Raw genomic sequence first — 22,230 nt, forward strand, 5'->3', positions numbered from 1 at the left:
TATGACATGTGTGCTATGTATGACACATGTGACATGCGATGTATGACACGTGACATGCGATGTGTGACATGATGCATCTGATATGTATGACACGTGACATGTATGACACGTGAGGTGTGACATGTATGACACGTGTGACATGTATGACATGTGACATGCGATGTGTGACATCTATGACATGTGACATGTATGACACGTGACATGCGATGTGTGACATGTATGAGACGTGTGACATGTATGACACGTGCCATGTGATGTGTGACATGTATGACATGTGACATGTGATGTGTGGCATGTATGACACGTGTGACATGTGTGACATGTATGACATGTGACATGTGTGACATGTGATGTGTGACATGTATGACACACGATGTGTGGCATGTATGACACGTGACATGTGTGACATGTGATGTGTGACATGTATGACATGTGATGTGTGACATCTATGACACGTGTGACATGTATGACAGGTGACATGCGATGTGTGACATCTATGACATATGTGACATGTATGACACATGACATGCGATGTGTGGCATGTATGACACGTGACATGTGATGTGTGACATGTATGACATGTATGACATGTGACATGTGGTGTGACATGTATGACACGTGACATGTGATGTGTGACATCTATGACACGTGTGACATATATGACACGTGACATGTGATGTGTGACACGTATGACACGTGTGACACGTATGACACATGTAACATGCGTGCGATGCTGCGCAGCCCATTCGAGGTGCAGGTGTCCCCCGCGCCCGGGTGGCAGAAGGTGCGGGCCTGGGGGCCGGGACTGGAGGGCGGCACCGTGGGCGCCTCGGCTGACTTCGTGGTGGAGGCTGTGGGCACCGAAGTGGGGACCCTGGGTGAGACATGGGGACACTGAGGGGGGACATGGGTGTGGGGTGGGATGCATGTGGTGGGGACATGGGCATGGGGTAGGTGCTATCATGGGCAGGGACACCATGGTGCAGACATGGGGTGGGGGACACCATGGTGGGGAGGTAGACATGGGGTGGGTGGCATCATGGTGAGGACACGGAGATCGAGTGACATCTTAATGGGGATGTGGGTGTGGAGTGGGGAGCACCGTGGGGTGGGTATATGGGGTGGTGGATATGGGTATGGGGTGGGTGACACCATGGGATGGTGAAGATGTGGGCATGGGCTGGAACACACCATAAGGTGGGTGTCACCACGGTGGGGACACGCACATGGGCTGGAGGACATCATAGGGTGCGTGGCACCACGGTGGGGACACCAAGTGGGTGACACGAAGGTGGGGACACCAAGTGGGTGACCCCATGGTGGGGACACCAAGTGGGTGACACCACGGTGGGGACACGGGTACGGGTTGGAGGACACCACGGTGCGGATGCGGTTACGGGGTGGGTGACATGGTGAGGACATGGGCATGGGAAGGGGGTCACCGTGGCCGGGGTGTCACCATGATGGGACACGGACACGGGTTCCCCCACCCTGTCCCTGGGTTACCCCTGGCGCCCTGCGCAGGGTTCTCCATCGAGGGCCCGTCACAGGCGCGCATCGAGTGTGACGACCGCGGGGACGGCTCCTGCGATGTGCGGTACTGGCCCACGGAGCCCGGGGACTACGCCGTGCACGTGGTGTGCGACGACGAGGACATCAAGGACAGCCCCTTCATCGCGCACATCCTGCCCGCCCCCAGGGACTCCTGGCCTGACAAGGTGCTGCCCTGCACCCCATGGAGCCCCATAGCACCCTGTAGCACCTCATTGTACCTCGTAGCGCTTTATTGCACCTTTCTGTGCCACATAGCACCTCATTGCACCCCATAGCACACTACAGCACCCTGCTGCACCCCGTAACAATTCATTGCACCTCATTACAACCCACAGCACCTCATTGCATCCTGTTGTTCCCCATAACACCCCCATAGCATCTCACTGCACCTTGCTGTGCCCCATAGCACCCTGCTGCAACCCATGGTACCCCATAGCATCCCACTATTCCCCATAGCACCCTTCTATGCCCCATAACACCATTCTGTGCCCCAATGCACCTCATTGCACCCTCATGTGCCCCATACCACCTCATAGCACCCAGCTGTGCCCCATAGCACACTTCTGCACCCCAGTGTACCTCTTTGCACCCTATAGCACCCCACTGTGCCCCATAGTGCCCTACTGCACCCCGTTGCACCCCATTGCACTCTCCATTGGTGCTGGAGGTGCCGGAGCCAGCCTGATCCCCACTCACAGGTGAAGGCCTTTGGGCCGGGGCTGGAGCCCAGCGGCTGCATCGTGGAGCGCCCGGCAGAGTTCACCATCGACACCCGCGGCGCCGGCAAAGGGCCTCTCAAGCTCTATGCACAGGTAAGGAGATGGTGGAGCCATTGAGTGCCCTTGAGTCCCTTTGGGTGGCATTGGGTTCGACTGGGTCCTGTTAAGAGCCATTGGAATCCGCTGGGTCTAATTGGGTGCTGTTGGGAGCCATTGGGTCCCTCTGAGTCATGTTAAGAGCTATTGGATCCCACTGGGTGGTGTTGGGTCCCACCAGGTGCTGTTGGGTCCCCCTGGGAGCCATTGGGAGCCTTTGAGTCCCATTGGGTCCCACTGAGTCCTGTTGGCAGCCATTGAGTGTCATTGGATCCAGCTGCGAGTTGGGAGCTGTTAGGTCCCATTGGGAGTCATTTGGTCCCATTGGGTCCTATTGTATGCCGTTGGGTGCTACTGGGCCCCGTTGAGTCCTGTTGGCAGCCATTGAGTGTCATTGGATCTAGCTGGGAGTTGGGAGCTATTGGGTGCTGTTAGGTCCCATTGGGAGTCATTTGGTCCCCTTGGGTCCCATTGTATGCCACTGGGTGCTATTGGGTGTCATTGGGTCCTGGTGGGAGCCATTGGGTCCTATTAGGAGCCATTGGGTTCCAGTGGGGGATGTTGGGTCCTGTTGCAAGCCACTGAGAGCCATTGGGTGACATTGGGTCCTGTTGGGTTCCAGTAGGTCCCATTGGGCACCATTGGGTGCCAATGGGTCCCCTCACCTCTTCTGATGCCTGCAGGACGCCGAGGGCTTCCCCATCGACATCAAGGTGAAGGACAACGGTGACGGCACCTACCACTGTGTGTACGTGCCCACCAAGGCCATCAAGCACACCATCATCGTCACCTGGGGTGGCGTCAACACCCCCCGCAGCCCCTTCCGGGTGCGTGCCATGGGGTGTTGGTTGGAGGGGTGATGGAGATGGGGGTCCTATAGGGATGGGGTGCTAAGGATGGAGATAGGCATCCTATGGCCATGGAGATGGGGATCCCAGACCTGTGGGGTGCTGGGGAGGGATGGGGTCCCATGTGGTGGACATGGAGGTCTCATGGGTGTTGGGAGTCCCATGAAGTGTCAGAGGTGGGGTTGAGAGTGCCAGGCGGGGTGTTGATGTGTGGTCTTTGGGGTGCTGTTGTCTATGGGGTGCTGGCAGGAGCAGTGACCCCAGTGCCGTGCCCACAGGTGGCGGTGGGCGAGGGCAGCCACCCTGGGCGGGTGAAGGTCTATGGGCCGGGTGTGGAGAAGACAGGGCTCAAGGCCAATGAACCCACCTACTTCACTGTGGACTGCAGCGAGGCCGGGCAGGGTGAGCACCCCTGGGACACCGCTGTGGGCACTGCACTGCAACCTGGCCCCTTGACATGGTTCAGTGTCCCTGGTCCATCATCCCTGCTCTTAGTCCATCTCCAGTCCATTGTCCCTGGTCATGGTCCATTGTCCCCGGTCCTGGTCCAGCAACTCTGGTCTTGGTCCATCACTCCTGGACCGTTGTCCATGGTCATGGTCCATCATCCCTGGTCTTAGTCCATCATCTCCAGTCCATTGTACCTGGTCATGGTCCATTGTCCCCGGTCCTGGTCCATCATCCCTGGTATTGGTCCATCACTCCTGGACCATTGTCCATGGTCATGGTCCATCATCCCTGGTCCTGGTCTGTCATTCCTGGTACAACATCCCTGGTATTGGTCCATAATCTCTGGTCCATTGTCCCTGGACTTGGTCTAACGTCCCTGATCCTGATCCATCATTCCTGGTCCATCATCCATGGTCTTGATCCATTTCCCTGGACCATCATTCACCATCCATGGTTCATTATTTGTGGTCCTGGTCCACTGTCCCTGGTCCGCCATCCCTGGTCTTGGCCTCTCATCCAGTTGTCCCTGTTCCATCCCCAGTCCCAATCCCACGTCACATCCCCTCTCCCCTCCTCTATCACCACCACCCCGGGGTGACCCATCCCTGACACCCTCCGTGCCCACCCTGCAGGCGATGTGAGCATCGGGATCAAGTGTGCCCCAGGTGTGGTGGGGCCGGTGGAGGCCGACATCGACTTCGACATCATCAAGAACGACAACGACACGTTCACGGTGAAGTACACGCCACCGGGCGCGGGGCTCTACACCATCATGGTGCTGTTTGCCAACCAGGTACCCCCATCCCCACGGCGCGGGGTCACCCCCCAGGGTTATAGGGGTGTCCCCGCCCCCACTGAGCCACTGCCTGTCCTGCAGGAGATCCCCAGCAGCCCCTTCCGCATCAAGGTGGACCCATCCCATGACGCCTCCAAGGTCAAGGCTGAGGGGCCCGGGCTCAGCCGGACAGGTGAGGGCATGGGGCAGGGAGGGGTGCTACAGGGGTGGGTGCTGTGGAGCAGCGACCATGGGTGCTGTAGGGATGGGTGTTGAGGGGATGTGGCTCTGGGTGCTATAGGGATGGGTGTTGTAAGGATGGATGTTGTAAGGCAATGTCTTATGGGTGCTGTGGGGTTGCGTGCTTTGGATACAGATCCCTTGGTGTTGTGGGGCTGGGTGCCATGGGGGAGGGACCCTGGGTGCTGTGGGGATGGGTGCCATAGGACTGAGACCCTAACCATAGGGCTAGGTGCTGTGGGGCTGGACTTGGATGGTGCTGTGAAGATGGGTGCTGTGGGGAGAATGGTGCTGTGGGTATGTGGCTCTGGGTGCTGTAGGGTTGGGTGCTGTAGGGCAGAGACTCAGGGTGCTGTGGGACACGGGTGCTATGCGTGTGAGTGCTGTGGGTGCTGTGGGGCATAGATGGATGGTGCTGTGGGGTCTATGGGTTCTGTATTTATGTGGCTCTGGGCGCTGTGGTGCTGGCTGCCGTGCAGTTGGGTGCTCTAGAGCAGGGATGCTGGGTGCCATGGGTCCGGGTGCTGTGGGTCCATGTGTGCGCTCAGCATGATGCTGATGCTGTCCCCATGCTGTGTCCCCGCGTGCAGGCGTGGAGGTGGGGCAGCCGACGCACTTCACGGTGCAGACGCGGGGTGCAGGCAAAGCCCCCCTGGACGTGCACTTTGGGGGGCCGGGGCCGGGCCCTGCTGTCACCGACTTCGAGCTCATCGACAACCACGACTACACCTACACTGTCAAGTACACGGCGCTGCAGCAGGTATGGGCCGGCACCCATGGGTGCCACATGGACACCCCACGCCCATAGGGCTGCCCCCATGGGTACCACCATGGGCACCCCATCCCCACTGCCCACTCCATCCCCGTGAGGATCCCCATCCCCACGGGCCACTCTATCCCCTTGGGGAGCCCCATCCTCATGGGCACCTCCATTGACAACCCATCCCCATGAGCATCCCATCCCTATTGACACCCCATGGGCATCCAAGGGTACCTTATCCCCTTGGGGCACCCCTATGGGCAACCCTGTCGCCATAAGGACACCCCATCCTTGTGGGGTGTGCCATTGACACCCCATCTCCATTGACACCTCATCCTCATGTGCACCCCATCCCCATGGGGTATCTCACAGGCCTGCCCTTATGAGGTGCCACTGTGGGCTCACCACCATGGGGCACCCCATGGGCACTTCATCCCCATGTGCACCCCATAAAGGCACCCTCATTGACCCCCCCCTCCCCATGGGGCACGCAACTGACCCAATTCCTGACACCCCATCCCCATTGTGTCCATCACCCCCTGCAGGGACCCCTGTCCGTGGCTGTCACCTATGGGGGTGACCAGATCCCGCGCAGCCCCTTCCCTGTCACTGTGGCCCCACCCCTGCAGCTCAGCAAGGTCAAGGTGCAGGGGCTCAACAGCAGTGAGTGATGGGGCCCTGCGGTTGGGGGGCACCCTGGGGTAGGGATACCCTTGGGTATGAGGCACCCTGGGGTGGTGGGGGACACTCTTGGGTGAGGGGGACACTGGTGTGTGGGGTGTCCCATGGAGTGGAGGGGACACTTGGAGAGTGCTCTATTCATTATGGGGCACCATGGGGTGCGGGGGACACCATCTTTAAGTGTGAGTTGCACTATGGAGTGGGAGAAACCTTGGGGTGGGGAGACACTTGTGTATGGGGTACAGCATGGGTGGGACACTTGGTTATGGTGTGCACCCTTGGGGGGGGCACCCTTGGGTAAGGTGCACCCTTTGTTTGGAGACACTTGGGTATGGCTGTATTCTGTGGGATAGGTGCCCCCTGGGGTGGGACCCTCTTGTCTATGGTCGCTCTGGGGTGGTGGGACCCCTGTGTCAATGATGATCCCCCCTGACCCCCGTATCCCCCCACAGAGGCGTCCGTGGGGCAGGCGCAGCAGTTCTCGGTGCAGGCGCAGGGCGCAGGGGGCCAGGGCCGGGTGGAGGTGTCTGTGACCGGCCCCTCGGGCCGCCCCGTGCCCTGTAGGGTGGCCCCACCACCCCCCGGCGGCGCCCACCCGGTCACCTTCACCCCCTCCGAGGAGGGGCCCCACCGCGTCCACGTCACCTACGATGGGCACCCGGTGCCCGGGAGCCCCTTCCCCGTGGAGGCACTGCTGCCCCCCGACCCACACAAGGTGAGTGCGAGGACCCCGGGGCACCACTGACACCCCCTTTGCACAACTGAACCCCACCATGGGCACCCACTGATCCCCTCTGGGCACCAGAGATACCCCCTTCGCACGACTGACCCACAGCATGGGCACCACTGAGCCCCTTGTGCTTCTTGCACGCTCACGCTGCCTGTGGGTGCTCCTTGCACCCTCCCCGTTGTCACCCCATCCCTTGCACCCTCACCACTGGCATGCTCTTGCATTGCACACTCACTTCTAGCACCCATCCCTTGCACCCTCCCCTCCATCGCTCCATCCCTTGCACGCGTACCACCAGCACAACGCCCCTTGCACGCTCCCCATTGACACTCCATCTCTTGCACAGTCACCTGCCGAATTCCACCCCTTGCAACCTCCCCTTTTCAGATCCCCCCATCCCTTTCACACTTACGGCCGGCACACTCATCCCTTGCACCCTTGTCACTGGCAGGCTCTTGCCTTGCACACTTAATGCCAAAATGTCCATCCCTTGCATGCTCACCACCGTCTCCATCCCTTGCACCACTCCACCTTCTCAGATTCCCAGCCTTTGCGCCTTTCCCATTGCCATCCCATCCCTTGCACCTTCACCTCCATCACGTTCATCCCTCACACCCTCCCCACCTCACCTCCATCCCTTGAACCCTCCCCATGGTCACCCCATTCCTTGCATCCTCATCCCCTGTCTCTCACACTCACAGGTGAGCGCCTTTGGGCCGGGTCTCCAGGGCGGGCGCGTGAACACCCCGGCCCCATTCACCATCGACACCAAAGGTGCCGGCACCGGGGGCCTGGGGCTGACGGTGGAGGGTCCGTGCGAGGCCAAGATCGAGTGCCAGGACAATGGGGACGGCTCGTGTGCCGTGTCCTACCTGCCCACCGAGCCCGGCGACTACACCATCAACATCCTCTTCGCCGACCAGCACATCCCGGGCAGCCCCTTCAAGGCCGTGGTCACACCGGTGTTCGACCCGGACAAGGTGACGGCCAGCGGCCCCGGGCTGGAGCACGGCAAGGCAGGCGAGGTGGCCACCTTCATGGTGGACTGCTCCAAAGCCGGCGAGGCTGAGCTCACCATTGAGATCATCTCAGAAGCGGGGGTGAAGGCGGAGGTGCTGATCCAAAACAACCGCGACGGCACCTACACCATCACCTACACCCCGGCCTGCGCCGGCGCCTACACCATCACCATCAAGTACGGGGGGCGCGCTGTGCCCAAGTTCCCAGTGCACGTCACCGTGGATCCGGCTGTGGACACCAGCGGTGTCAAGGTCTATGGGAAAGGAGTGGAACCACGAGGTGAGGGCAAGAGGAAGGTCCTGCCCATGGGTAGCTGTTCCCCATGGGCACCTTCTGCTTATGGCCATCTCCTCCCCATGGATGTGTCTTCCCCATGGCCATTCCCATAGGCATGTCTTCTCTATGACCGTCTTCTGTCCATGGCCATCTCTTTCCCATGGTCATCTCCTCGTGTCCTCTCCATGTCTGTGTCCTACCCATACCCATGGCCATCTCCTGATGAACATGTCCTTCCCATGGATACATCTTCCCCTTGGCCATCTCCATTTCATGGACATTCTCATGGTCATGTCTTCCCCATGGCCATGTCCATTTTATTGACACATCCTCCCAATGGCCATCTCCTCATGGCCATCCCCATGGACATGTCCTTCCCGTGGCCATCTCTATGGCCATCCCTATTATCTACTCTCCATAGCCATCCCCATAGACTTGTCCACCCCATGGATATCTCCATGGCTGTTTCCTCCCCATGGACAGGTCCACCTCATGGCCTTCCCCATGGATGTCTTCTCCTCATGGAGCTCCCCATGGCCACCATACCCTTGCATGACCATCTCACCCCCATGGCCACCCCTGCCCTCCCCATTCCACAGAGCCCCCTAGGGCAGCCCCACAGGCACCACCCCTGTGTGGGCACCCACTGTGCTCGCCGGGTGGGTGCTGAGTCCTGTCTTGCAGGGGTGCTGCGTGAGGTGAGCACCGACTTCACGGTGGACGCACGGGCGCTCACCAAGACGGGGGGGCCCCATGTCACCACGCGGGTGATCAACCCCTCGGGCGCCAAGACTGACACCTTTGTCACCGACCTTGGCGACGGCACCTACCGCGTGGAGTACACCCCCTACGAGGATGGTGAGACTCCAGCACCCCATAGTCACGTCCTGTGGGAAGCCCCCTGGCCACAGACATCCCCATGGGCACCCAGAGCCAGGGATCATGCAGCAGCATGGTCAGGGATGCCCAAAACGCCTTAAGACCCTCTAAGACCCCAACCATGGGCCTTCAAAGCCATTGAGATCCCTTAAAACCTAACCAGGGACCCCTCAAAACACCGAGATCTTCTTCAAAACTCAACCAGATACTTCCAGACCTCTTGAGACCCCCCAAAACCCAACCATGGGCCTTCAAAGCCTTTGAGATCCCTCAAAACCCAACTAGGGACCCATAAACCCCTTGAGATCCCCCAAACCAACAGTCAGGGACCCATAAATTCCCTTGAAACCCTCCCAAACACCAATCAGATACCTCCAAAGCCCTTGAGATGCCCCAAAACCCACCCAGGGAACTCCCAAACCACCAAGATCCTTCTTAAACTGCAACCGGGGACCTCCAAGCCCTCTGAGACCTCCCAGAAATCCCATCCAGTGACTCTCAAACTCCCTGAAACCCACCAAAACCCAACCAGGGACCCCAGAACCTCTTGAGACCCCCCAGAACCCAACCAGGGTCATACCCCGTGTCCTCCTGCTCTGACGCTGTGTCCTGTTGTCCCCGTGTCCCAGGTGTGCACCGTGTGGAGGTGATGTACGATGAGGTGCCGGTGCCCAAGAGCCCATTCCGCGTGGCTGTGGCCGAGGGCTGTGACCCCACTCGTGTGAGGGCGCACGGGCCTGGCCTGGAGGGCGGCCTTGTGGGGAAAGCCAACCGCTTCACTGTGGAGACCAGGTGAGTGCAACAGCAACACATCAATAACACAACAGCAAGCCAACAACAACAATACAACAGCAACCCATCAACAGCAACGCAACAGTAACACAACAGCAACCCAACAGCAACCCAGCAACAACAGCACACCAATAACACAACAGCAGCCCAACAACCACCCAACACATAGGCACACCAACACCCAATCACTTCACTGTGGAGACCAGGTGAATGCAACAGCAACCCAATAACCACCCAACACCAACCTGGCAACAACCCAACATACCAACTACACCCCAACAATAACCCAACACATCCACAGCACATCACCTCCAGCACACCACCACCAGCACACCACCCCCAACCCAACACATCAACAACACCCCAACAACAACCCAACACATTGACTCACCAACACACCAAGAGCTTCACAGTAGAGACCACCTCCATCCCACTCGAGTAACAAACTCATCACCTCCGTCTCTTGCCATTTATTGTGCCACCTCCATCCCACTCTATGAATGTGCCACCTCTGATTCTTGCCATTGGATGTGGTGCCTCCATCTATGGAGGTGCATCCACCATGACACCAACCTTCTACCTTCATCTCTTCTCATTGGTGTGCCACCTCCTTGCTGTGTCACCAACCTGGCACCTCCATCTCTTGCCTTTGGATGTGCCACCTCCATCCCCTTGCATGTGATGTGGCACCTCCATCCCCTCCCGTGCATGTGCCGCCTCATGCCCATGCCACTAACCTGACACCTTCATCCTCTTGCAATGGGGCTGTGCCACCTCTGTCCTTTATGTTGGATGTGGCACCTCCATCTCCCCACTATGTCTACATCCCCCCCACCCCTGGCACCCCCCTGATCTGTGTCCCCTCTGCAGGGGCGCGGGCACCGGAGGGCTGGGCCTGGCCATCGAGGGTCCCTCCGAGGCCAAGATGTCCTGCAAGGACAACAAGGACGGGAGCTGCATGGTGGAGTACATCCCCTTCACACCGGGCGACTACGATGTCAACATCACCTTCGGCGGCCACCCCATCCCTGGTGCGTGGGCAGTGGGGTCCTGGGGGGGAATGTGGGGCTGTGGGACCCTCCATGGGGCTGGGGCTTGGAAAGGGCTCCCTGGGTGCTGGGGGTGGGTATGGGTGTGCTGACCCCTGATGGCCACCACCATGTGGCTTTACTGGCCCCATGTCCACCCCATGCCGACCCCAAAACCATGGGCTGGTCCTATGGCCATGTGGACCCCACTACTGTGCTGGCCGCATGGCCATGGCTTTGGTGGCCCCATGGCCATGTTGACCCTGTGAATATGTTCATCCCATGGCCACATTGACCCATGGCCCTGTTGACCTCATTGCAATGTTCTCCCCATGGCCACAATGACCACATGGACATATTGACCCCATGCCCATGTTGACCTTATAGATATGTTGATCCCACGGCCATGTTGACCCCATGGGCACTCTGATCCCATGGACAATCTGACCCCATGCCCTTGTTGTCCCCCTGCCCACACTGACCCCACAGGGAGCCCATTCCGGGTGCCGGTGAAGGACGTGGTGGACCCCAGCAAGGTGAAGTGCTCGGGGCCAGGTCTGGGCCCCACCGTGAGGGCGCGGGTGCCCCAGACCTTCACAGTGGACTGCAGTGCCGCGGGGCTGGCGCCGCTCGAGGTCACCCTGCTGGGACCCTCTGGTACATGGGGACGGGAACTCGTGGGGATGGGGGGCATGGAGGGAGGGTGGTCACCATGGGTGATTTGTGCTTGGGATGTCTTGCTCCATGGGCTATCCTGCTCCATGGATGCTCTTCTCCATGGGCTGTCCTACCCCATAGATCCCACCATCTATAGGGTGTTGTGCTTTGTAGGATGTCCTGCTCCATAGAGCACACACTCCCTGGTGTCCAGTCCCACGGATGCCCTTCTCCATAGGGATGCCTAACCTCATAGATTCTACCCTCCACAGGGTGTCCTACCCCATAGATCCCATGCTCCGTAGGGTCTCCTGCTCTATAGTGTGTCCAACCCCATGGATGACCTTCTCCATAGGGTCTCCAGCCCCACAGAACCACCCTCTATAGGATGTTCTACACCATCTATGTTCTATCTATGCGATAGGATGGGATCTATGGTGTTGAAACCCTCTATGGGCTGTCCTGCTCCATATGGTGTTCTATTCTATATGGTGTCCAACCCCATGGATGCCCTTCTTCATGGAGTGTCCTACTCAATAGGGTATCTAATTCCATAGACCCCATGTTCCATAGGGTGTCCAGCTCCATCGATCCTACTCTCTGTAGGTTGTCCTGCTCCATAGGGTGCTCAACCCTATAGATCGCCCCCTCCTTAGGGTCCCCCAGCCCCACTGACCGCCTCTCCCCAGGTCTACCAGAGCCGGTTGAGGTCCGTGACAATGGTGATGGCACCCACAAAGTCAACTACACCCCGTCCACCGATGGCCCCTACACCGTGACCATCAAATACGCTGACCAGGAGGTCCCGCGCAGGTGAGGAGCCTGCTGTGGGGTGACCATGGGACCCCCAGGGGCTGTGGGTCCCAGCACCCCACTGACCTGCATGTCCTCTGCAGCCCCTTCAAGCTGCAGGCAGTGCCGGGCCATGACGCCAGCAAGGTGAGAGCCAGTGGCCCTGGGCTCAGCCCCACCGGTGTCCCTGCCAGCCTGCCCGTGGAGTTCACCATCGACGCCCGCGACGCCGGCGAGGGGCTGCTCACTGTCCAGATCCTGGTGAGCACCCATGGGACCCGTTGAGACCCATGTACACCTCCAGCACCCATGACATTGAGTATTGAGAGCCATGTGTAGCTCTAGAACCCGTTGTATTGGGTGCTGAGATCCACAGGTTGACCTGGCAACCGTGCCATTGGGTGCTGAGACTTACAGGTAGCTCTGGCACCCAAACCACTAGGCCTCGAGACCCATGTGGTGACCTGGCCATATGGGTGCTGAGACCCATATGTAACTCTAGCACCCATGCCATTGGGTGCCGAGACCCATATGGTGCCCTGGCACCCCTGCCATTGAGTGCTGAGACCTATATGCAGCTCTAGAACCCACACCATTGCATGCTGTGTTGGGTGCTGGGACCCATATCGGGCAGGGACCCATTATGGTGCTGGGACCCATAAAGTGCCTTGGCACCTGTCTTTGGGTCCTGAGCCCTGTTCCCCATGCCATTGGGTGCTGAGCCCTGGAGGGCACCTGTGCCCCATACGTGTGCCCTGACCCTGCTGGGTGCTGCAGGACCCCGAGGGGCAGCCGACGGCGTCATCGATCCGGGACAATGGGGACGGGACGTACGCGGTGTCCTACGTGCCAGCGCTGCCCGGGCGCTACACCAGCACCGTCAAGTACGGCGGTGACGAGATCCCGCGCTCGCCCTTCCGTACCCACGCCGTGCCCGCGGGCGACGCCAGCAAGTGCCTCGTCACAGGTACATGCACTGACCCACAGCGCACACTGACCCATAGCATCCCATGGCAAACACACTGACCCATAGCATCCCATAGCACACGCACTGACCCATAGCATCCCATAGCACACGCACTGACCCATAGCATCCCAGAGCACACACACTGACCCATAGCAAGCACACTGACCCATAGCATCCCAGAGCACACACACTGACCCATAGCATCCCATAGCACACACACTGACCCATAGCATCCCATAGCACACACACTGACCCATAGCATCCCAGAGCACACACACTGACCCATAGCATCCCATGGCAAACACACTGACCCATAGCATCCCAGAGCACACGCACTGACCCATAGCATCCCATGGCAAACACACTGACCCATAGCATCCCATGGCACACGCACTGACCCATAGCATCCCAGAGCACACGCACTGACCCATAGCATCCCAGAGCACACACACTGACCCATAGCATCCCATAGCACACGCACTGACCCATAGCATCCCATAGCACACACACTGACCCATAGCATCCCAGAGCACACACACTGACCCATAGCATCCCAGAGCACACACACTGACCCATAGCATCCCATAGCAAACACACTGACTCATAGCATCCCATAGCAAACACACTGACCCATAGCACCCCATAGCACACACACTGACCCATATAGCACCCCATAGCACACATACTGACCCATAGTAGCCTTGTGCTGACTTACAGCATGTCCACACTGAGCCACGGTGTGTCCACACTGATGATAGCATCCCTGTGCTCACCCATAGCATCTCCATCCTGACCTACACTGACCCGTAGCATGTCTATGTTGACCTATAGCAGCCCTGTGCTGACCCACACTGACCCATCCTGCCCTATGGCGTCCCCCCACTGCCCCATGGCAGCCCCTGCTGACCCATACTGACTTCCAGTGACCCATATCATCCCCATGCTGCCCTATGGCATCTCTACCCTGCCCCATGGCTGACCTATAGCATCTCTTCACTGTCCTATGGCAGCCCCTGCTGATTCATGGTACCCCCTTGCTGCCCTACGGTATTCCTTGTACTGCCCTACAGCATCCCTGTGCTGCCCCACAACATCTCCACAATGCCCCATGGCATCTCCTCATTGTCTCACAGCACCCCTACTCTGCCCCACAACAGCTCTCTCTGACCCACAGCATCCCTGGGCTGCCCCGTAGCATCTCCATCCTTCCCTATGCCATCCTTTACTGACCCATGGCATCTGCATGCCACATCCTGCTGCCCCATGGCATCCCTGTGCTGATCCCTGGCTCCCAACTTTGCCCTATGGATCCCCCTGTGCTGCCCCATGGCCCCCTCCCTGCTCCTGCCCCTTCTCACGTGCCTCTCCCTGGTCTCTCCGCAGTGTCCATTGGGGGCCATGGCCTGGGTAAGTGCTGCCGGGGCTGGGCTGGGGAGGTCACTTGTGGGGCTAGAGATGTGTCCCCATGACCGTGACCCCCCCCCCAAACCTGCTCCAGGCGCCTGCCTGGGCCCCACCATCCAGATCGGGGAGGAGACGGTGATCACGGTGGACGCCAAAGCGGCCGGGCAGGGAAAGGTGACCTGCAAAGTGTCCACCCCCGACGGGGCTGAGCTGGACGTGGATGTGGTGGAGAACCACGACGGCACCTTCGACATCTACTACACAGCGCCCGAGCCCGGGAAATACGTGATCACCATCCGCTTCGGGGGCGAGCACGTCCCCAACAGCCCCTTCCACGTCCTGGTGCGTGATGGTGGGGCCATGTGGGGTTGGGAGGATGGGGCAGAGAGTTGGGGCCGTGGTGGTCACCATGGGGTTGGGGGTCTATGATGGGTACTATAGGGCATAGAGCTGGGGCCACAGTAGCCACCAAGGAGCTAGGAGACCATGATGGGCACCATAGGGCTGGGAGACCTTGGTGGGCACCATGGGGTTTGGAGACCATGGTGAGTGCCATGGGGCAGAGAGCTGGCATCATGGTGGATGTCATTGGGCTGGGAGACCGTAATGGGCACCATGGAGTAGGGAGACTGTAATGGGCACCATGGAGTTAGGAGACCGTAATGGGCACCATGGAGTTGGAAGAGCATGGTGGGCACCATGGGACAGAGAGCTGGGGCCATGGTGGTCTTCATGGAGTTGGGCGAGTATGGTGGGCACCAAGGGGTTGGGAGTCTATGACGGGTGCTGTAGGCTAGAGAGTTGGGGCCAAAGTGACCATTGTGGCCTTGGGAGAATGATGGGCACCAAGGAGTTGGGAGATCACAATGAGGACTATGGAGGAGGGAGAGCATGGTGGGTGCCATGGGGCAGAAAGCTGACACCATGGTGGGATTTATCATGGGGTTGTGAGACTATAAGGGGCACCATGAAGTTGAGAGACCATGAGGAGCACAATGGCGGAGAGAGCTGGAGCCATAGTGGTCTTCATGGAGTTGGGAGAGCATGGTGGGCACTGTGGGGTTGGGAGTCTATGATAAGTGCTATAGGGCAGAGAGCTGGGGCCATGGTAGCCATTGTAGGGTTGGAAGATCATGATGAAGAGATCTTGGGGAAGAGTTGGGGCCATAGTGGTCATCCTAGATTTAGGAGATCCATGGTGGGCACTGTGGGGTGAAGAGTTTAGACCATGGTGGTCATGATGGGGCAGAGATCTGGGGCTATAATGGGCATCATGAGGTTGGGAGACCATGATGGTCACCATGGAGTTGGGGCCAGGATGATAACCATAGAGTTGGGAGACCATGGTGGACACCATAGGGCAGAGCTTTGGGTCCACGATGGGCACAGTAGTGTTGGCAGCTCCCCATGGGTACCTGGTTCCTCACCCCTCCTCTGTGCCCCACACCTCAGGCCACAGAAGAGCCCCCAGCCACCACTGAGAACCTGCGGCCCTTCAACCTGGTCATCCCCTTCACAGTGCAGAAGGGCGAGATCACAGGTACGGGGTGGAGAGACCTCAGTGTGGGGGGCACTGACCACGCCGTAGGGCATGGTGGGGCAGGACCCAGCCCCATGGTGACAACCGGTTGACCTGGTGACTGTAGGGGAGGTGCGGATGCCCTCGGGGAAGACGGCACGACCCAACATCACTGACAACAAGGACGGGACGGTGACTGTGCGCTACGCTCCCACTGAGAAGGGTCTGCACGAGATGGACATCCGCTATGATGGCAACCACATCCCTGGTGAGGCATCAAACTGGGGGCACTGGGAGGCACTGAGGGGCACTGGAAGGTGGCTGAGCAAGGTGGATCCCACCTTGGGTTGAGCAGCCCTGCCTTGAGCAGCCCATCATGGTGTGGGGTGTCCCCACGGGGGGCTTTGACCAATGCTCTTTGTGTCTCCAGGGAGTCCCCTCCAGTTCTATGTGGATGCCATCAACCCCCGGCATGTGAGCGCCTACGGGCCAGGGTTGAGCCATGGGATGGTCAACAAGCCTTGTACCTTCACCATCGTCACCAAGGACGCTGGCGAGGGTGAGCAGTGGCCAAAGGAGGCACCAAGAGGGTCCTGGGACCTCCTCAATGACACTAGTAAAGGGCTGGGAAGGGGTTGGAGACCCTCAGTGGCTCCTAACTGGCAACGCTGTGTCCCGTAGGTGGGCTCTCTCTGGCAGTGGAAGGTCCATCCAAGGCGGAGATCACGTGCCAGGACAACAAGGACGGGACGTGCACCGTGTCCTACCTGCCCACTGCGCCCGGGGACTACAACATCATCGTGCGCTTCGATGACAAACACATCCCGGGCAGCCCCTTCACCGCCAAGATCACTGGTGAGATGGGACCCAGGGCCCACTGAGGTCCTTGGGAGCTCTGTGTGGTCATGGGGACACCTGCAGGGTCATGGGGACCGTGGTCATGGCTGGAATCAGATGGTGACCATGGCCATGGCAAGGATGGGATGGTGGCCATGGCCAAGTGGGATGGTGGTCAAGGTCATGTGTTGGCTGTGGCCACCATAAAGGCAGCCCCTTCATTGCCAAGATCACTGGTGAGGAAGGACTAGCCATGTTCCTGGGGATTCCAACAAGGTCCTCTGGGAGCTTTGTGTGGCCGTGGGGACCCCTGTGTGGTTATGGGGACCTACCACATAGACGTGGTGTCCCTGTCCATCCCTGGCCACCAGAGCACCACCGCATGGCCATAAGGACTTCATGGGGCTTTGGAGGTCCTACCAAGGTCCTTGGGTCTTCTGTATGGTTATGTGTCCCCTGTGTGGTTATGGGGACATCTACGTGGTCATGGGGACTCCTGCATGGCCACTGGGACCCCATCAAAAAACCGTGGTGCCCCTGTCCATCCCTGGCCACCAGGACCTTATAACATAGCCCTAGGGACATCACTGGTCCTTGGGGACATCATCCCATGGCCACAGGTATCTTGCTGGCCCTTGGGGACCCCATCCCATGGCCATGTGGATGGCCCCACTGACAGCAGCTCCCCAGGGGACGACTCCATGCGGACGTCCCAGCTCAACGTGGGCACCTCCACGGATGTGTCCCTGAAGATCACAGAGACGGATCTGAGCCTCCTGACGGCCAGCATCAGAGCCCCATCCGGCACCGAGGAGCCCTGCCTGCTCAAGAGGCTGCCCAACCGCCACATCGGTGCGGGAGACAGGGGATATGTGGAATGGGGGATATGGGGATGTGGGATATGGGATATGGGCACATGGGACATGGAGATTTGGGATATGGGGACATGGGGAACATGGGACATGGGGATATGGGGACATGGGGGACATGGGACATGGGGAACATGGGACTTAGGGATATGGGGACATGGGACATAGGGATATGGGATGTGAGGATATGGGACATGGGGATGTGGGGACAGAAGAACTGGGACACGGAGAGGGGGTAGTGGGTACACAGGCATGGGGATGTGGTACCTGGGGATGTGGGACAGGGGACAACAGGGCTGTAGGTCAGATGGATGTGTGGCTTTGGGGTATTGGATGCCCAGGGCTCAGTGGCCATGGGTCAGCGTATGGGGGTTGTGGCCAGGGCCTGGAGATGGCCAGAGGCTGGAGGTGGAGGCCATGGGCAGATGGAGGTGTCTGATGGTGTTTCCCCCCTCCAGGTATCTCCTTCACACCCAAGGAGGTGGGTGAGCACGTGGTGAGCGTGAAGAAGAGTGGGCAGCACGTCACCAACAGCCCCTTCAAGATCCTGGTGGGGCAGTCAGAGATCGGGGACGCCAGCAGGGTGAAGGTGTGGGGCAAGGGGCTGGTGGAAGGGCACACCTTCGAGGTGGCTGAGTTCATTGTGGACACACGCAGTGCTGGTGAGACCATGATCCATGGGGCCATGGGCTGGGGGGACTGTGGGGTGGTCAGTGGGATGGGGTGGTGGCCATGGCCAGGTTGGGAGGGAGGCCATAGTCATGGCTGGGATGAAATGGTGATCATGGTCATGGCCAAGATGGGATGGTGGCCATGGTCATGTGCTGGCTGTGGTCAATATAAGTATGGGGTGGTGGCCACAGTTATGGCTGTGGTGTGCCACAGTGAGGATGGGATGGAGACCACGATCATGGTTGGCATAAGATGGTGACCAATGGCCATGGCTAGGGTGAGATGATGGCTTTAGTTGTGATTGGGATGAGATGGTGGGCATAGCCAGGATGGGATGATGATCATGTCTGGGATGAGATGGTGGCCATGGCCGCAGCTGAAATGGGATGGAGACATGGGCAAGGCCAGGATGGGATGGTGGCCATGGTTATGGCTTGGGTCTAGTACTGGCTATGGCCAATGTGAGATGGTGTCTGAGGCAGAAGGTGAATGGTGGCCATGGTGGTGGCATGGCCAAGGCCCAGATGAGGTGGTGACCAAGGCCAGCATGGGGTGGTGGCCATGATATGGCTATGGACAGGAAGGGATGGTGGCCATGGTGTAGCCATAGCCTAGAGGGTGATGCTGTGGTGACCATGGCTGTGGCATGGCTATGGTCAGGATGAGATGGGATGGAATAGGATGAGGATGGTGGCCATGGCATGACCATGGCCAGGATGGTGACACTATCAGTGGGACACCACTGATCATGTCCCTGTGGTTCCCCAGGCTATGGCGGGCTGGGCCTGTCCATTGAGGGCCCCAGCAAGGTGGACATCAACTGCGAAGACATGGAGGATGGGACCTGCAAGGTGACCTATTGCCCCACTGAGCCCGGCAACTACATCATCAACATCAAGTTCGCTGACAAGCATGTCCCAGGTGGGGACACGGGGGGACACTGGGGGCTGGGGACATGGGGCCCCTCCTGGTGGCCATGTCCTGAGGTGCCTGTGACCCACAGGGAGCCCCTTCACGGTGAAGGTGACGGGTGAGGGCCGCATGAAGGAAAGCATCACGCGCCGGCGGCAGGCGCCCTCCATTGCCACCATCGGCAGCACCTGCGACCTCAACCTCAAGATCCCAGGTAGGGAATGGCCCCATCCTCCTCCTCATCATCACCCTCTGTAGGGATGGACACAGGGACCCATCCTGACCACTCCAGCTGATTTCCACCTTCTTATTCCTTCTCTCCTCATCTGTTCGTGCCTTCATCCACTGGTGGGTCTGTCCATGTGTGGCTGCTTGTGCTGGTGGTGATCTGTGTGTCCACACATCTGTGTGTCCATCCATCACTGTCTCCATCCATCCTTGCTCCCATCCACCCAATATTTGTTCATCCATGTGACCATCACCGTGCCCATCCATCCCTGCACTCACCCCTGCATCTCTCTACCCCTGTATCTATACCCATGTCCATCGTGTGTTCATCCATGTCTCCATTCTTGTGCCTACCCATCCCTGCATCCACCACTACTTCCATCCCTGCTTTCAACCCTGTCTCTCACCATCCCTGTTTTCATTCATCCTCGCATCCTTCCACCCCTTTATCCATCACATATCCACATCTATTCCTGCATCCATCCCTGTGTCCATCCTTGTGCCTCTATCTGTATGTCCCTCCATGCCTCCATCCATGCCTCTATCCCTCCATGTCTTCAACCCATCTCCATCCTTGTCTCCATTCATCCCTGTCTCCATCCGCGTCTCCCTCACCTGCCTCCATCCCTATGTCCCTGACATCTCTACCCCTCCATGTCTTCACCCCTCCATGTCTTCACCCCTCCATGTCTTCACCCCTCCATGTCTTCACCCCTCCATGTCTTCACCCCTCCATGTCTTCACCCCTCCATGTCTTCACCCCTCCATGTCTTCACCCCTCCATATTTCCATCCCTCCACGTTTCCTTTCCTGTCTCCTTCCCCTCCTCCATCCTCTTCAACATCCTTGTCTCCATCCCTCCACCTCTCCATCCCTTGATATCTCCATCCCCATGTCCATCCCTGTTTCCATCCCTGTTGTCATCTCTCCATGACTCCATCCCCATCTCCATTCCTCCATGGCTCCATGTCCCCGTGTCCCGTTCTGTCCCCGTGGCAGGGAGCTGGTTCCAGATGGTGTCCGCGCAGGAGCGGCTCTCTCGCAGCTTCACGCGCAGCAGCCACACGTACACGCGCACGGAGCGCACCGAGATCAGCAAGACCCGGGGCGGGGAGACCACGCGAGAGGTGCGCGTCGAGGAGTCCACGCGCGTCGGCGCCGACCCCTTCCCGTCGGCGTTCCCGAGCTTCCTGCCCCGTGACGGCCTCGGCCCCTTCGGCACCATCGCCCGCAGCCAGGACGGTGCGTGCAGGGGGGCACCGGGGGCTTGCGCAAGGGACCGGGGCTGGGTGCAGCAGAGCGCCCTTGCAAGGGGGCCGTGTGTGCTCATGGGGACTCTGTACCCTTGCACAAGGGCCAGCACCCCCCTGGTGCCTGGTATTGGGGTGCCAGGGTGACATGGTGCTGAAATGTCAGGGTGCCCTGGCACCAAGGTGATGGGGGAATGGGGTGCCAGGGTGACGGGGTGGTGTGTGCCCTGGTGTCCGGGTGCTGTAGCACTGTGTTTGCCATGTGCTGGGGTGCCTGAACACTGGGGTGATGGGGTGCATGGTGATGGGGTTCTGGGGTTCAGTTGGTGCCCTGGTGTTAGGGTATCCTGGCACTGGTGTTGCTATGCCCTGGGGTGCCCCAGTACTGTGGTGCTGGGTGCTGGGTTGTCCCAGTACTGGGATGATGGGGTGGCATGGTGATGGAGTGCTGGGGTACCATTGTCAGTGTGTGCTGGCACTGGTGTTGCTGTGCCCTGGGGTGCCCCAGTACTGTGGTGCTGGGTTGTCCCAATACTGGGCTTATGGGGTGGCATGGTGATGGAGTGCTGGGGTACCATTGGTGCCCTAGTGTCAGGGTGTCCTGGCACTGGTGTTGCTGTGCCTTGGGGTGCCCCAGTACTGTGGTGCTGGGTGCTGGGTTGTCCCCGTACTGGGATGATGGGGTGGCATGGTGATGGAGTGCTGGGGTACCATTGGTGCCCTAGTGTCAGGGTGTCCTGGCACTGGTGTTGCTATGCCCTGGGGTGCCCCAGTACTGTGGTACTGGGTGCTGGGTTGTCCCAGTACTGGGATGATGGGGTGCATGGTGATGGAGTGCTGGGGTACCATTGGTGCCCTAGTGTCAGGGTGTCCTGGCACTGGTGTTGCTGTGCACTGGGATGGCCCAGCACTGCGGTGATGGGTTGATGGGGTGCCATTGGTGCCCTGGTGACTCTCTGTGTGTCCCCCCCACAGGCGAGGGCTCCCCACAGGAGCTGTGTGCGCACGTGCTGAGCCCCTCGGGGCAGCGCTTCGAGGCCGAGGTGGTGGCGGGCGCCGCCGGGGTGTACAGCGTGCGGTTCGTGCCGCAGGAGATGGGCCCGCACACCGTGAGCGTCAAGTACCGCGGGCAGCACGTGCCCGGCAGCCCCTTCCAGTTCACCGTGGGGCCGCTGGGCGAGGGCGGCGCACACAAGGTGCGGGCGGGGGGCACCGGCCTCCAGCGTGGCGTCGCCGGAGTGCCAGGTATGGGGTGTACGGGGGAGATGGGGGGTA

The 22,230-nt window shown here is 59.4% G+C and overlaps 1 protein-coding gene across 2 annotated transcripts in view; it reads left to right on the forward strand.

Moving 5' to 3' along the window:
* Window positions 1–22,230, forward strand: part of FLNC (filamin C) — a 38,815-nt gene that overhangs the window by 10,703 nt on the left and 5,882 nt on the right. Inside the window, exons 11-40 of one of the 2 annotated variants that reach the window (XM_062609442.1) lie at window positions 742–878; window positions 1,525–1,718; window positions 2,253–2,366; window positions 3,053–3,196; window positions 3,496–3,619; window positions 4,300–4,460; window positions 4,545–4,635; window positions 5,273–5,442; window positions 5,988–6,105; window positions 6,576–6,838; window positions 7,555–8,152; window positions 8,834–9,007; window positions 9,658–9,820; window positions 10,691–10,851; window positions 11,338–11,505; window positions 12,195–12,318; window positions 12,402–12,558; window positions 13,075–13,264; window positions 14,648–14,671; window positions 14,763–15,010; window positions 16,121–16,208; window positions 16,315–16,455; window positions 16,618–16,746; window positions 16,869–17,042; window positions 17,715–17,876; window positions 18,352–18,555; window positions 19,334–19,486; window positions 19,569–19,691; window positions 20,705–20,947; window positions 21,931–22,200. In XM_062609442.1, the coding sequence (XP_062465426.1) occupies window positions 742–878; window positions 1,525–1,718; window positions 2,253–2,366; window positions 3,053–3,196; window positions 3,496–3,619; window positions 4,300–4,460; window positions 4,545–4,635; window positions 5,273–5,442; window positions 5,988–6,105; window positions 6,576–6,838; window positions 7,555–8,152; window positions 8,834–9,007; window positions 9,658–9,820; window positions 10,691–10,851; window positions 11,338–11,505; window positions 12,195–12,318; window positions 12,402–12,558; window positions 13,075–13,264; window positions 14,648–14,671; window positions 14,763–15,010; window positions 16,121–16,208; window positions 16,315–16,455; window positions 16,618–16,746; window positions 16,869–17,042; window positions 17,715–17,876; window positions 18,352–18,555; window positions 19,334–19,486; window positions 19,569–19,691; window positions 20,705–20,947; window positions 21,931–22,200 (5,210 nt within the window). The remainder of the gene's footprint in view (window positions 1–741; window positions 879–1,524; window positions 1,719–2,252; window positions 2,367–3,052; window positions 3,197–3,495; window positions 3,620–4,299; window positions 4,461–4,544; window positions 4,636–5,272; window positions 5,443–5,987; window positions 6,106–6,575; window positions 6,839–7,554; window positions 8,153–8,833; window positions 9,008–9,657; window positions 9,821–10,690; window positions 10,852–11,337; window positions 11,506–12,194; window positions 12,319–12,401; window positions 12,559–13,074; window positions 13,265–14,647; window positions 14,672–14,762; window positions 15,011–16,120; window positions 16,209–16,314; window positions 16,456–16,617; window positions 16,747–16,868; window positions 17,043–17,714; window positions 17,877–18,351; window positions 18,556–19,333; window positions 19,487–19,568; window positions 19,692–20,704; window positions 20,948–21,930; window positions 22,201–22,230) is intronic. The other variant, XM_062609443.1, reaches the window with a different exon arrangement.

The sequence above is a fragment of the Pezoporus occidentalis genome, unplaced genomic scaffold (assembly GCF_034315485.1).
Source record: "Pezoporus occidentalis ecotype Australia unplaced genomic scaffold, CSIRO_AGI_Poc_V1 ctg138, whole genome shotgun sequence".
In the NCBI taxonomy this organism is placed as follows: Eukaryota; Metazoa; Chordata; class Aves; order Psittaciformes; family Psittacidae; genus Pezoporus; species Pezoporus occidentalis.